Below are 13,928 nucleotides of genomic sequence, written 5' to 3' on the forward strand. Positions count from 1 at the left end.
AACTGTTTGAGCAATTGGTAAACCACGTTGAGATTGTTCACAAACTAGCCTCTCCCCACAGTTACGCAGAGGGAAGGTTGAGATAAGGCACCATCTGGAGACTCCGCGGACGAGGAGCAGTACCCTGAAGCTTCTGGGCCAATGAGTGGGAGATTCTTCTTCACACTAGTGAATATCAGCGAAGCCCAAAGCGCCACCGCTTAGACTGAAGCTTTCGGGCTTAATTCTATCACCAAACCTCTCCTAATTATCGCTTGGCCATTTGGAGGCCAGCAATCCCTAAGTGGAAACCCAGCTCCCAAAGTGGAAGTTTGGCTTGTGCAATGCGAGGAGCCTGAACGAACTATTCCACCCACCATGCAGAACTCGAAATCCTGCTCAAATTATTCCGTATTCTTAGCTACTTGTAAAACTTCAAAATGCAGCTCTTGGACAACCGGTATCTTTGGAAATTGCACTTCCTCAGCTGCAAGATACTCCCTTCAGAATTCTGAACTCATGCATCAACTCAACGAAGATAAATACTTTCATTTTGAGCTCCTTCGCATTCTGGCCTCGGTTCGAGGGTTTGGAGCCGATGTGAGTGAGGTTCTCAATGTTTGCGAGAAGCTCATTCCCGGCGATTTTGAGAGTTGGTATCAGGAGTTTCTTGCACTTGCCGAGTGGGTCGAGACCACAATCGATGAGAACGAATATGACAAAGTCTCTCTGCGGGATGCCTATTGGAGAGCTTCAAGGTATCATTTTGCGTGTGGTTTCTTCTTTCAAGCTGAGAAGGAGGACCCGAGAGCAATTACAGTTTATCAGCGATGGGTTTCACTTTTCGACAAAGGTTGCCGGATGATGGAAATTCCTCCAGAGCGCGCAACTCTCCAGGCCAAAGGGTTCACAGTGCCTATTATCATCTTCCGGTGCTCCTTGGATGACAGACCTCGGCCTACCTTGATCATTGGGAACGGTTTAGATGGTTCCATGGAGGAAATGTTGCATATGAATGGCCTTCAAGCGTTGGAAAGAGGCTACAATGTCGTCCTCTATGAGGGCCCTGGTCAGCCATCTGTGCGTCGAGCACAGAATATCGGTTTCATTTGTAACTGGGAAGACGTAGTCACTCCTATCGTGGATTATTTGGAACCCTTGCCTTTCGTGGAGAAGACAAAGATCGCGCTATTAGGGAACTCCCTTGGGGGGTGGCTTGCGGCGCGAGCGGCTGCCTTCGAGAAAAGACTAGCTGCAGTCATACTTATTGACGGAATATACGACCTGTACAACGGGATATGCACCTTGATTGGAACCGAGGTGATGAAGTTTGAAGAGGATGGAGACGAAGAGAAATTCGACGAAGAGATACGCAGGCTTATGGAAAAATCTGTCAATCTGAGATTCTTGATGAATCAAGCCTCTTGGGCATTCATGATGAACTTCTACCAAGTCATGCAGCAGTGCAAGAAGATGACGTTGAAGGGGATTGAGGATCAAATCAACTGCCCCGTGTTCATAGCCGGGGCTGAAAACGATATTTTCGATAAGACTGACCAGCCGGGGCAGGTGAAGAACGCCCTGGGTGAGAAAGCCTTTCTGAGGAGGTTCACCGTACAAGAAGGCGCAGAAGCTCACTGTCACGTTGGTGCCGTTGCCTTTCTCAACCAGGTTATTCTCAGTTGGCTGAGCAAACAGCTTGGAAGCAAGGAAATTAATGGCGTGAGCGCCGGTTAGTCTAGTTTATCAGGGATTTTAGACGATGCTGCTGCTCTCGACTGTCCAGCGTTTGAGGTTCGTGTACTACATCCAAAGACTACTTAGATTCTATGCAGAAACACCTGCATGAAATGTATGCCCGCCCCAGCTGGTAGAGTAGGGTGAGAACTCGGACGGCACCCAATGGAGCAGCAAGCCTGCTTCTTCGCTGAATCTATACTTCATATATGAAAGACTTACCAGGCAAGATCTTTTGCGAACTGATGATTCTTAAGAACCATATTAAGCCCAATTCCGAAGAGCAGTTCACCAATTAAGAATCCCCCCTGGTTTGAGAGTGACTTGGGCTCATGAGAATATCCGTTTCAGAAGTTGTATCTAGCATTATCGATATGCTCTATACCAGGGTGCTTCTTGCATTTACCATTTTGAACATCTTTTCTGTATCAAGTAATTCAGTGTGAGATTTCCAGTACCCTAGTCTGTGCCAGGCCATTCGGTCGCCTCAAGATAGTCCCCTGACTTTTCGATCCTGACTCTGTCTGAAGGTATGAGAACGAAAAATACGCTGCAAACCTCACTAGAGATATTGCTCCAGTCCTGCATTATCCTTAGTATTCTGGAGACGTAATTTCGGGGATTCCATCTTACGTGCATCGTTCCTCGCTGAACTACAACGTCTCCTTTGCGGAGAATTTTCTTCTCGCCATCATCGAGTGCCAGTTGGATTTCGCCCTCGAGAACCACACCGAAATCAATGCTTTGCGTTCGATGCTCGATATTCAGGGTGTCTTCCTCCGGATTCAACACAGGGAGAAAGTGGCAAACACGACAGTAGATGCCAGAATCATCGACAAGAGGAATCAATTTCCCATAGAAGTCAACGAAAGGTGCGTTTATGTTTGGTGGAATCCCTTCGGTCTTGCATATGTTCGTGATACCAGCACTGCTTCCTTCAGGGGGTTTTCCAGTCATGGGGTTGAGAGACACCAGGGAATCATCTTGCAAAAATATCGCTTTCCCCTCTGCGTTGTGCCCTGTCGGGTGTCAGCTGCAGTTCTTGCAAGCCAGATGTTACGCCTCTCACCCGTGACAACGCGACGAGTAGTCAAAGCCGCCATTTCTTCAAGATACAGCCTCGGCGCACTATCAAGGGATTTCGCTGAAGAGTCGGTCCCTAAGTTCCAAGTAGGCAAGATTTGGTAAAGCAATTGCCTGGCCCCCCTGCAGGACTCCTTGCTTTTGAGAGACTCCCAAACGTGCCCGGGATTTTCCACACGAGGCTTGATTGTACACCGCATCGGTCGAAAATCTGCTGCCGAGATGAAAAAATCACCTATCTTGTTCAATCGAAACCTGCATGGGACAAGTCTATGAATAGGCTGCTTAGCATCCCCATAGATAATGTGCATAGTTGTTTGATGGCTTGTGTGGCTGGACCCACCTCCGCAAACTATATTTCCCCTTTGGGAAATCCAGACCCAATTCGGGAATGGCTCGATGTAATGCCAAGTTATCAGCCTCTGCTCGGATCGACACCAACCTTCAACCGAAAACCAGATCGGCCATGTTCTTGTTCAGATACCACTTTCTCCAAGGTCCAGATCGTTGGGCTGGGCTTCTCACTACGCTTTGTGAGATTCCTCCGTTCACAGTATAACCGGGCATTCGCCTTGACAAAGACTTGAACCTCGGGTCTCTTGCAGTGGCTTGCCAGTAAATCCCAAAGCGGAAGTGAACACAGCAGCAACTGAATTGTATATAGACGGCGGTCATCCACCCTACTGGTGTATCAACACTCAAGGTTCAATTTTACTGTACCTTTGATTTTTGTTGAAACCAGCCTTCTTCAGATCACTTGAACTCCAGCAAAAAAAGCGGTGGCCATGGGAGACACAGTTGAGGAACAAACGATCAAAATGAAAGAGGATCTCGTCCCTGTCGACTCTGTTGGAGATGGAGATAGCGTTGATGTTATGAACGAGGCCGATGAAAAGCGACTCCTGAGACGCATCGACATGTGGTAGGCCAGATCCTCTCCCGGTATATTGGCCCTCACTGACACTTGCCATGTAAAGCATCTTGCCCATGTTAGCAAGCCTTTCCTTCCTAAACTACCTTGATAGGTCTACGCTAGGCTCCGCATCTATCATGGGATTGATTCAAGACCTGGTAAGTTCCTGTCTTTCTCATTGGGCCTCGCCCAGGAGTCTGCTTGGCTGACCGGCTTCAGCACCTCAACGGTACAGAGTATTCGTGGACCAACAGCGTTTTCTATTTTGGGGCCTTTACTTTCACTTGGGTGGCGTCTTACTTTATGGTGCGGCTGCCCGTCGCAAAGTTTCTCGTAGGGACCTTGTAAGTCAAGCGGTGGGATTAGTCGTTGGTGATATTAACCAGAGCCAGGTATGCTTGGGCACTGTTCATTGGTCTTACCGCGGCGTGCAAGAACTTCGGTGGGTTGATGAGTGTCCGATTCCTGCTCGGAGCTGCAGAGGCCGCCATCCTTCCGGGCTCGAGTCTCCTCACTGGGATGTGGTACAAGCGAGAAGAGCATCCGCTCCGGCACGGCGCCTGGTTTCTGGGAACCTCGCTTGGTGTCATGTGCGGAGGGCTACTGGCCTACGCAATTGCTCATATCCAAGGTGGAATTGGCCCTTGGAGGGTAAGCTCACTCTCTCAATGTTTCTCCTGCCTTGATCGAACCTGATGCTGATAATGGCTTCGATCAGTGGCTTTTTATAATATTTGCCATTGTCACGACTGTTTTGGCGACATTCCTCCTTTGGGCTCTACCTGACACACCTCATAATGCCCGTTTTCTCTCCAAGGCCCAGAAATTACAAGCCGTGAACCGTATTCGCACCAATAAGCAGGGTTTCAAAGACACTCACTTCAAATGGTATCAAGTTCGTGAGGCCATGCAAGACCCTAAAGTTTGGCTCCCTGCAATGATCGCTTGTTCCCTCAGCATCACCAATGGAGCTCTTAATGCCGTCAGTTGTGGACAACCCCTGAAGACCTAGATCTATTCAGCTGACTTGCAGTTTAACAGTTCAACCCAATTATTCTGGTCAGCTTCGGTTTCTCGAGACTGCAGGCATACCTCTTCAACATTGCCATTGGTGGTATCCACGCTTTCTTTGTCCTCAGCTCCTCTTACATCTGCACTAAGCTGCCAAACACACGATGCTTCACGCTTATCGGAGTATGCTCCATCAGGTACTTACGAGCCCAACAGACTCTGTCTCAACCAGAACTGACCATTGGACAGTTTAATGGGTAGTCTCATCGTCCGATTGACCACAGGCAGGGGTGTTCGGCTGTTCGGGTTTCTGTGCTACTTCGCTTTCGTACCTGGTTTAACCATCTCATTGTCACTCATTGCATCTAACACGGCAGGATTCACCAAGAAGAGCGTATCCTCCGCTATGTTCACGGTTGCATATTGTGTAGGAAATATTGTCGGACCATTTACCTTCCAACTAAAAGATGCACCGAAGTATACAGTAAGTCTAACCAGAATAATTTCCACCGAGGTGAATTGGAAGCTAATATGAGTACAGAGCGGCTACAACGGTGTCATTGGATGCTTTGTTGCTGCACTGGTATTCTCAGTCACGCTTTTACTGATTATTATTCGAGAGAACCACCGTCGGGATCAAGCCTACGGAGCACCACCTGAAGTGTCTGGAGTGATTGAAAACGCGAGGCAACTGCCAATGCTTACTGATGAGACGGATGGAGAGAATCATGCTTTCCGCTATGTATACTGAGATGAATCATTAGGTGGATGTGCAGCTGTGTTGGAACCCAAAGCTCAGTAAGAAATCAGAAATATGCTTTCGCAACCTATTCACCTCAGCCGAACGCTATTCAGACACAGTTAGAACAATGAGGAATAATTCAAAGCCCAATGACTGTCTATTGTGAAGCTCCCAATTATAAATAAGGACATAAGAGGTGCCTCTAGAAAACCTAGCATTCAGAGGATGAATCGTTCTGAGCCCGCTCCCTATGGATCTGTCTTAATCTTTGCACGAATGATTCACTGATATCAATGTGCATAGAAAAGCATAGTTTCTTCCTTTGGGTTGGTGGGACACAGAAAAATTATGCTCCCAAAGAGCTATGGCGGGATATCGAGTCCCTCGATCTCTGTTATCGCTTGTCGGTAGCCAAGATCGGCATAGCGAGTCCCTGTCTGCATGGGATAAATAATGGTTATAAAGTTTCTCAGATCTGGACTGGAACAACCTCGACAAAATAAGTAGATAGTCAGCTAGTCCGTAACCTGAGACATCCGATCCGCTGCTAAGAAGTCTGATATACGGATTTACCCCCAAGTATAAGTCTGAGGAAGAGTGTACCCATATCCGTACCTCGGCGATAGAGGTCGTATCTCCCTTCTTCTATGGCCGGCAGACTGAACATCTGGTCGCACCCTAGATTAGCCGCTAAGCCGAAAACAACTCTGGCTTTCCTGATTTGGACGCCACGAGAGTCGAGACCGATATTCTGAACAGACAACCCGCCCATATCTCTTTAGAATTCAAGCCGAGACAAGCAAAATTCTCAACGTTTATTGCAAAGACCTCACCTGATATTAGATAATTGCGTCTTCGTAGCTTCAGTGAATTCAATTACCGTGAATACCAGCCATAGATCCGCGGTAACTATGCTATGTCCGAGCATAAAGCGGCAGGCTACTGCCGTGAAGGACCACGACAAATATTGGCAATACTATATGTAGGGCTTCCACGGCGCGATTCCGCAAGCTCTGGAAACCTCGAGTTTCGATAAGTCTGAATTGCACTGGCAAATCGAGCCATCGATATAAGACCACTACTCTCCGGCGCTGTATTTCTCAACATGGGTGACGCAGGATATGTTGTCGAGCAGCAATGGCATTCCCAACCACGCAATATCCGTGTAGTCTGTGTGGGGGCAGGGGCGGCCGGGGTGATGGTTGCGTATAAGTTGAAACGGAACTGCGAGAATTTTGACTTGGCCATCTATGATAAGTGAGTCCGATAATGACAGCCTTCGTACTAGACAACACGAGCAACTGACATTTCTCAGAAATCCCGAAATTGGTGGAACTTGGTTTGCTCATGTGCAGTCTGTCTTGCGTCTAAGGTTGACTTGTGAAAATCTATAGGTATGAAAATCGATACCCAGGCTGTGCTTGTGACGTGTGAGGAACTAACCTGCCCACGATTCCGACGGAGCCCGAAACTGACAGTTACTAGGCCGGCACATGTCTATACATATCCCTTTGAGCCGAATCCGAACTGGTCGAAGTTCTATGCTGGGTCGGCCGAAATCCAACAGTACTTCATCAATTTCGTAGACAAGTATGAACTCAATCAGTACATCCACCTCAACCACACCATACGTTCAGCCCGATGGATTGAAGACAAAGGCATCTACGAAGTGGAGATTGAAACCCAGGGTGGAACTATCACAGATTGGGGTCATCTCCTCATCAACGCTACCGGAACATTGAACAAGTGGAAGTGGCCAGATATTCCAGGTCTCCATGATTTCAAAGGAATCCTGGTCCATAGTGCGAGTTGGGATCCCAATATCTCCTGCCGCAACATGAAAGTTGCGGTGATCGGGACAGGTTCTTCTGCCATTCAGATAATCCCTCAGATTCAACCATCCGCCAGCCACATCACTACATTCATGCGATCCGTGACGTGGATATCACCACCCATAGCAGAGGACATGCTCAAGGACAGAAATCCCGAAGCTGAGACTCTTGACGCAGACGATCGGCCACAGCACCGGTATACGGAGGAAGAGATCCGACGATTTAATGAAAACCCCAAAGAGTTTCTCGCCTATCGTAAAGAACTCGAATCTAGGTTCAACATCATGTTTGACGTCTTTATCGCCGGCTCGGAGGTATCAAAACAGGCTCAGCAGACAATGAGAAAGGAAATGCTTCGCCGCATTGGGACTGGCAACGACGACCTTAAGCAACACTTGATTCCTTCCTGGCCACCTGGGTGTCGCCGGATGACACCCGGCGAAGGATACTTGGAAGCCCTGACCAAGCAGAACGTTACTCGAGTGTACGACGAGATCGCAAAGGTCACACCGCAGGGACTCGTGGACGCTACAGGAAGACTGCACGAAGTAGACATAATAGTAGCTGCGACGGGATTCGACGTCACGTTCAAGCCGTCCTTCCAAATTTTGGGCGTGGATGGTGTCTCCATGGAGGCAGAATTCGAGCGGACGGGAATCCCCAGTGTCTACTTGTCCATGACAGTTCCAAAGTTCCCAAATTACTTCACCATCAACGGGTTTAGAGGAAGCTGGGCGACCGGCACGGCTTTGAACTCGCACGAGGCGTGTGTCAACTACATTGTTCAGTGCCTCAACCGCATCCAAAACGAGGATATCCGGGCGTTGGAGGTGAGGCCAGAGCCCGTCGAAGATCTCTATCAACACACAGATGAATGGCATAAATGCTCGGTCTGGAATGCCGAATGCAAGAGGTAAATGAGGCCCCCTCCCGGATGCTGCGGCCTTGGCTGACAACATGTAGCTGGTATAAAAGTAGCACTCCAGAACGTAAGCTGATCATATGGGCGGGCTCGGTAAGCTGCATTCATCCCACACCAGAGCGAGACTGGGTAACGTCGACCATCAACTAACACTTGCCAAAAGAATCTGCATTTTCTCAAGAGCTTAGAATTCGTCCGGTGGGAACACTATAAATTCCGGTACAACACCAGGAACATGTGGGCATTTCTGGGCAACGGCCGAGTGAAGGCTGAAATTACCAAGGATGTAGCAAAGCTCACACCATATATTCGAAATTCTGATGAGCCATGGAGCATCGAGTAGCCGAGTACTATCTAGTATAGATATTGGAAATAGTGGGTCGGATCGAGGGCGGGCATAGGATCAATAAATTTATCGACTAGGTACCTAGGAAGACCTACCCTGACAAGCCAACCGAGGTGGGCGTCCGGCCCGAAGATTGGCTAAGCGACCACACGCGCCCCCACCTGAACGGAAGCTCCACGGAGTTCGGAGCTCGAACGGCATGGAGATCATGTCCTCTCTCCTGCACATCGGTCTCGCACGCAAAGCTTTTTAAGTCCGTTATGCCTGCGTGCAATCTTCCAGTATTAGAAAAATGGGGACAACTTCGCGTATCAGGAAAGGAAGCGACTCGGCGGCGGCGGCATCCAGGCAACCTAGACAACGGCCGGTGTCATGTTTCTTCTGCCGTTCACGCAAGCTTCGGTGCAATCGGGGGTCGCCTTGCTCAAACTGCATTGCTAGGAAGATTCAATGTCTGGTGTATCGTGATGATGGGAGCCTCGCCAACTCCTCGTCGCCCACGGGTTCCTCCTCCAATGCCATTGAAACTGCCAACGAATCGACCGTAAATCCACGCCCCAATAATGCCGATATTGTTGGCGATCGCGGCTTTGCGACGAACCGGTTGTCTTTGGAAATTATTCAGCGTCTAGAAAGGTTGGAGGAACTGATAAGCGGCCGTTCGCATGCCCTGAGAGGGAACGTGGCCGATGACGACGGCTTTGCTCGAGCCATGCAACACCCATCTCTACAGGACACGATCTCCACGCAGCAGATCGACATCCTCTCTCAGATACACAGTGGTGCGACGGATACGCCAGGAGGAGTCATGACAGATATCAAATCTCTGGAAATGGTCTCAAGAGGGGTTGGGGTGACGGTAATTTCTCCAGTTCCGATACATATTAGTCCAAATCTTTGGGAATCGATGGCTGATGCCGGGTTGAAAGATAGAGCACCATCCCCTCAGACGAAATCCTCGTTCAAACGTCTCCGATCCGGAAGATACGAGATTGTCCCAACTTTGTCAACGACAAGATAGATTTCGGGGGGAAGCCGGCCCATCGACTCATTCGTTGCATCTGGCTACCTCGTCGTGACGAGACCGCACTGATTATTGAGAGTTACATAAGGGGAGTTGCGTATATCTTGCCAGTTGTCACTGCGACATCGCTTCGCTTGGCGGTCGAAGGCCTATACAGTAATCTGGCTAGAGCGGGTCACACCAGTCATGGAAATGTCAGTCTTGTTCTTGCCGTTCTAGCTAGTGCCACCTACTTCTGGTCATCAGGAGAGGAGGACAGCAACCTGTTCTCGACAGTAGAAAGGGCAAATCAGCAAAGCTTGGTTTGGGTCAAGGCAACTCTCGACGTGGTAGACAACTCTCGGGATAGAGGTAGCCTCTCCATCGCGGTCTTGCAAGCCATCATCATCGTCTCCATGGTAGTTTGTAACCTGGAGGGCGTGTCACAGCGCTACCGTACCATGCTATCGACTGCTTTGACATTGGGTCGCGAACTCGGATTGCACCGTCTGAACGAGTCGGAGCAAAACCTCCCGTCCAACGTGGGAGCTTCCAATCAAGTTGAAGCTGAAATTGGGAGACGAGTATGGTGGTACCTCATAGCGACGGAGTGGTAAGAATTCTTGCTTGAAAATCGGAGATATGAGACGTGCTAACAAGATATTGCTCAGGCTTTTGACTAGATATGATAGTCCTTCAGCGGCTGTATATACTGCCCATCCAGCCCACATGGCAGTCAATAAGCCTCTCCATCTGGATGACGATGACTTGGACACCGGTCGTCTCGAGCAAGAAAAACCAACGTCCCAGCCGACATCCATGTCATACTTTCTGCAGAGGCTTCGACTTGCAGAAATTTGTCGCATTTCCGCCGACCGTGGGTTAACAAACCCTCAGAGCTCGGAAAGCCTGAATCAAAGCAATGTGATCTATATCGATGCCGAGTTGAAACGACTCAGCGAATCATTGCCACTATTCTTCCTTCTCGACAACAATAAACGGCAGATCAGTGATCATTCGCAGAACTCCACGATCATAGTACAACGATATTTCATCAATTCGCTGATTCATACCCAGCGGTGCAAGCTTCACCTGCCGTACCTTGTTCAAGGATTAATTGGTCCTGAATATGTCTACTCCAGGCATTCGTGTCTAGCGTCAGCTCGGATGATCGTCCAGACCGAACTGCAACTGGAACAGGAAGACATCCCCTTCACGAGGACCCGGTTCAGACACACCGGCGTCTTGTATGGACTGTTGATGGCGAATGTTGTGTTTCTACTGGACGGCTGTTCTTTGCCCAGTGCAAGTGTTGGCTTAGCGAGCCGACGTTGCAACGAAGCAGTGCACGCGATGCGCATTCTTGAACAAGCCAAACCTCATTCTCAGATTGCGGCCCGGTTTTGGTGTAGCATAAAGCGTATATTGTCCAACAGTAGAGGCGTGGAGCCTCCAGTGCCTTCCCACATGATGGAAGACAGTATGACTGATGCTCCGGCGAGGAATCTTGGTGCGCAGGGTCACTGTCTCAACTCCATGAACTGGAGCGGCTTCGATGCGCAAAGTGTACCGACGGAGCCTTTGACATATCTCACCACCATCAACGAGCCCTTCTCCAACAATTCTGAGGCACTTTCTGCGGACTGGAATTACTTGTTTGGTGGTTTGGACTGGCAGGGGTTCTGACAGATGAGAGGCCACATATTTGACGCCCACCCCTTTGTGAGAGTTGAGTGCACTCAGGGGAGATGAGGGAAAGTCGGTGGGATCTGGCGGCCGATAGCGGGATAGAACTACGCGAGCTCCGCGGATCCTCCGGTTGTTCATCGTCAATCACCCTGTTTGACAAGGGTGAAGAATGAGACCGCTACTATTCACCTGAGTACACTTTTCCCTTACGGGCAGTAGTGCTTGATGTTAAATTCATCAGACCATGGAGCGTTCGATTCGTTGATGTTTGAGCGGACTGTCCGCGTTGCTTCGGAAATCATGGCATGTTCCAACAACCGATCGTAGACGTATATGAGCTTCAGGGCAGAAGGATCATAGTTCGATGGTCCCATCTCCCGCTATTCACTTGCTTGGACTTCGCCCTCGAATTCGAAGTTGGTGCAACGTCTTATTCTTGGCGCCGTATCTTCTGCATTCGAAACCAACCTCAGGTCTCATTGGTACTGCCATCATGTAGCTTGTATTGGTAAATGTGCTGAAGCCTTCTTTCCAGATCCCCGTATAACATACTTCGAGGTATCATTGTTACGCCTGGCTCCCATCCCTAACCTTCAAGGCCAGCAACACAGACATGCCAAGCGCGGAAATATCGGACCGGACCACTCCAACGGGAGAGGGCGAGACACACTACAATCCAGGCGAAGCGGAAAAGGTCGATGAACTCAGAGATCCTAATATAGTTGATTGGGATGGACCAGACGATCCTGCGAACCCTCTCAACTGGTCTGCCACACGAAAAGCGACCATGATTGGAGTCGTCTCATTCATCACCTTCTTATCGTATGCAATACACACATATCCTCGAGCTTCACGGTCTGACTGCTGATCCCTGCCAGGCCACTTGCCTCTACCATCATTGCTCCAGCGGCAGGGCTTGTGATGCGAGACTTCCACACGACCAGCTCGATCTTGGGGTCATTCATCACTTCGATATACCTCCTCGGATACGCCTTCGGGCCTCTCGTGCTGGCTCCGGTGTCGGAACTATACGGCCGCAGCATTGTGTATAACGTTTGCAATGTCGTTTTCCTCGTTTTCAATGTCGCTTGTGCTAAAGCACCGAACATGGGAGGTCTGCTCGCGTTTCGCCTCTTCGCGGGCATTGCTGGATCGTATGTGTCACCCTGAACTCCAAATGGATGTGACCTACGCACATATAAGAGGGCACATATGGTCATTAAGATTTGTGCCTGTCCATTCCAGAATGCTGACTTCGCTTCTTTGTAGATCTCCTGTCACAATTGGAGCAGGCTCGATAGCGGATATGATCGCTGTAGAGAATAGAGGGCTTGCTATGACAGGTTGGATTATTGGACCCCTTATTGGCCCAGTGGTCGGTCCAATCAGTGAGTGACTTGGCCTCACCAACTTATGGCTCCTTGCTTATTGTGTTTTGAAGTTGGCGGCTACCTTGCACCCGCGAAGTCATGGCGATGGGTGTTCTGGTTGCTGTCCATCGTGGTAAGTGAGTATATCAGTGGAAAATCAGTTTAACTGACATTGTCGACCGTCACAGAGTGGTGCCATCTGTGTGGTGACGTTTGCCCTCATGAAAGAGTCGTCAGCCCTCATCATCCTGGAGCGCAAAGCGAGGCGTGCCCGCAAGGAAACAGGTAACGACAAACTCAGGTCGAAGCTGCACACGGGGAGAGCATCGAAAGAACTTTTCATGCTTGCAATCCTTCGGCCAACGAAGATGCTATTCATGTCGCCAATTGTATTCTTGCTCTCTTTGTACACATCCTCCATTTACGCATATATGTACCTCTGTTTCACCACCTTCCCAACCATCTTCGAACAGCAATACGGGTTTTCCCCAAGCAGTTCCAGCCTGGCTTATCTGGGGATCGGTACCGGGTGCATCTTTGGGCTGCTCCTGGCTGGTGGTCTTTCTGACCGCATGCTTAAGGCGTTAACGGTCAAAAACGGCGGCGAGCCGAAACCAGAATATCGATTGCCATTGATGATCATTGGTGGAATCTTCGTACCGGTTGGCCTTTTCTGGTACGGATGGTCGGCGCAGACGAAGACGCACTACATCGTCCCCATCATCGGAACATCATTTCTAGGAGGGGGCATGGTTATCGCATATGTAAGTCGAGACGTCGCTTGTCCTGAACAAGATCAGGAAGAGGCTAACGTTGAACTTCAGATGGCGAGCGCAACTTACATAATTGATGCGTTTAAGACATATGCTGCGTCCGCCACTGCAGCTGGCACAGTGCTTCGATCTCTCCTTGGAGCGCTGTTGCCCCTAGCAGGTCCTCCCATGTATTCCGCTCTCGGTGTGGGCTGGGGCACCTCTGTCCTTGGATTCATAGCTGTGGGCATGGTACCCCTCCCGTTCGTTTTCATTCGGTATGGAGAAAGAATTCGAGAGAACAAGCTGTTCAAGGTCGAGTGGTAGCTGGGCTGCGCCAGCTCTTGCTCCACAGAGTCACTATCTACGAGTAGAGCTACGAGCCTACGAAGAGAAAGAAAGCTACATTAGGACCGTCGGCGTGGGCTCCACACTCCACTCAAAACCATGTGAACCGCGGCGCACCCATTCAAGCAAGGCGCAAGAATGGACAGCTGGACTGGGAAAAGCACAAACCTAACGCCGGTCAACATTGTTTTTCATATTTCT

At 49.6% G+C, this 13,928-nt stretch overlaps 6 protein-coding genes across 6 annotated transcripts; 5 read left to right on the top strand and 1 right to left on the bottom strand.

Moving 5' to 3' along the window:
• Positions 1–498: 498 nt before the first annotated feature.
• On the top strand, positions 499–1,716 carry A1O9_05915 (uncharacterized protein; the record flags this gene model as incomplete). Its single annotated transcript, XM_013405128.1, has 1 exon — positions 499–1,716. One exon carries the CDS (start codon positions 499–501, stop codon positions 1,714–1,716), a length of 1,218 nt encoding a protein of 405 aa, XP_013260582.1.
• A 459-nt stretch (positions 1,717–2,175) lies between these two features.
• A1O9_05916 (uncharacterized protein) lies at positions 2,176–2,673 on the bottom strand (the record flags this gene model as incomplete). Its single annotated transcript, XM_013405129.1, has 2 exons — positions 2,176–2,298; positions 2,350–2,673. 2 exons carry the CDS (start codon positions 2,671–2,673, stop codon positions 2,176–2,178), a joined length of 447 nt encoding a protein of 148 aa, XP_013260583.1.
• Positions 2,674–3,584: 911 nt separating this feature from the next.
• Positions 3,585–5,474, top strand: A1O9_05917 (uncharacterized protein; the record flags this gene model as incomplete). Its single annotated transcript, XM_013405130.1, has 8 exons — positions 3,585–3,721; positions 3,825–3,870; positions 3,932–4,056; positions 4,105–4,363; positions 4,431–4,694; positions 4,754–4,920; positions 4,973–5,207; positions 5,265–5,474. 8 exons carry the CDS (start codon positions 3,585–3,587, stop codon positions 5,472–5,474), a joined length of 1,443 nt encoding a protein of 480 aa, XP_013260584.1.
• A 1,096-nt stretch (positions 5,475–6,570) lies between these two features.
• Positions 6,571–8,562, top strand: A1O9_05918 (uncharacterized protein; the record flags this gene model as incomplete). Its single annotated transcript, XM_013405131.1, has 6 exons — positions 6,571–6,722; positions 6,781–6,804; positions 6,860–6,895; positions 6,951–8,210; positions 8,261–8,312; positions 8,383–8,562. The coding sequence occupies 6 exons, from the start codon at positions 6,571–6,573 to the stop codon at positions 8,560–8,562; spliced, it is 1,704 nt and encodes a 567-aa protein (XP_013260585.1).
• A 1,422-nt stretch (positions 8,563–9,984) lies between these two features.
• Positions 9,985–11,254, top strand: A1O9_05919 (uncharacterized protein; the record flags this gene model as incomplete). Its single annotated transcript, XM_013405132.1, has 2 exons — positions 9,985–10,181; positions 10,261–11,254. The coding sequence occupies 2 exons, from the start codon at positions 9,985–9,987 to the stop codon at positions 11,252–11,254; spliced, it is 1,191 nt and encodes a 396-aa protein (XP_013260586.1).
• A 616-nt stretch (positions 11,255–11,870) lies between these two features.
• Positions 11,871–13,706, top strand: A1O9_05920 (uncharacterized protein; the record flags this gene model as incomplete). The annotated part of the gene is made up of 6 exons (XM_013405133.1): positions 11,871–12,079; positions 12,136–12,411; positions 12,527–12,645; positions 12,699–12,760; positions 12,816–13,391; positions 13,452–13,706. 6 exons carry the CDS (start codon positions 11,871–11,873, stop codon positions 13,704–13,706), a joined length of 1,497 nt encoding a protein of 498 aa, XP_013260587.1.
• Positions 13,707–13,928: the final 222 nt, after the last annotated feature.

Source organism: Exophiala aquamarina, assembly GCF_000709125.1.
Source record: "Exophiala aquamarina CBS 119918 chromosome Unknown aczIA-supercont1.4, whole genome shotgun sequence".
Lineage (NCBI taxonomy): Eukaryota > Fungi > Ascomycota > Eurotiomycetes > Chaetothyriales > Herpotrichiellaceae > Exophiala > Exophiala aquamarina.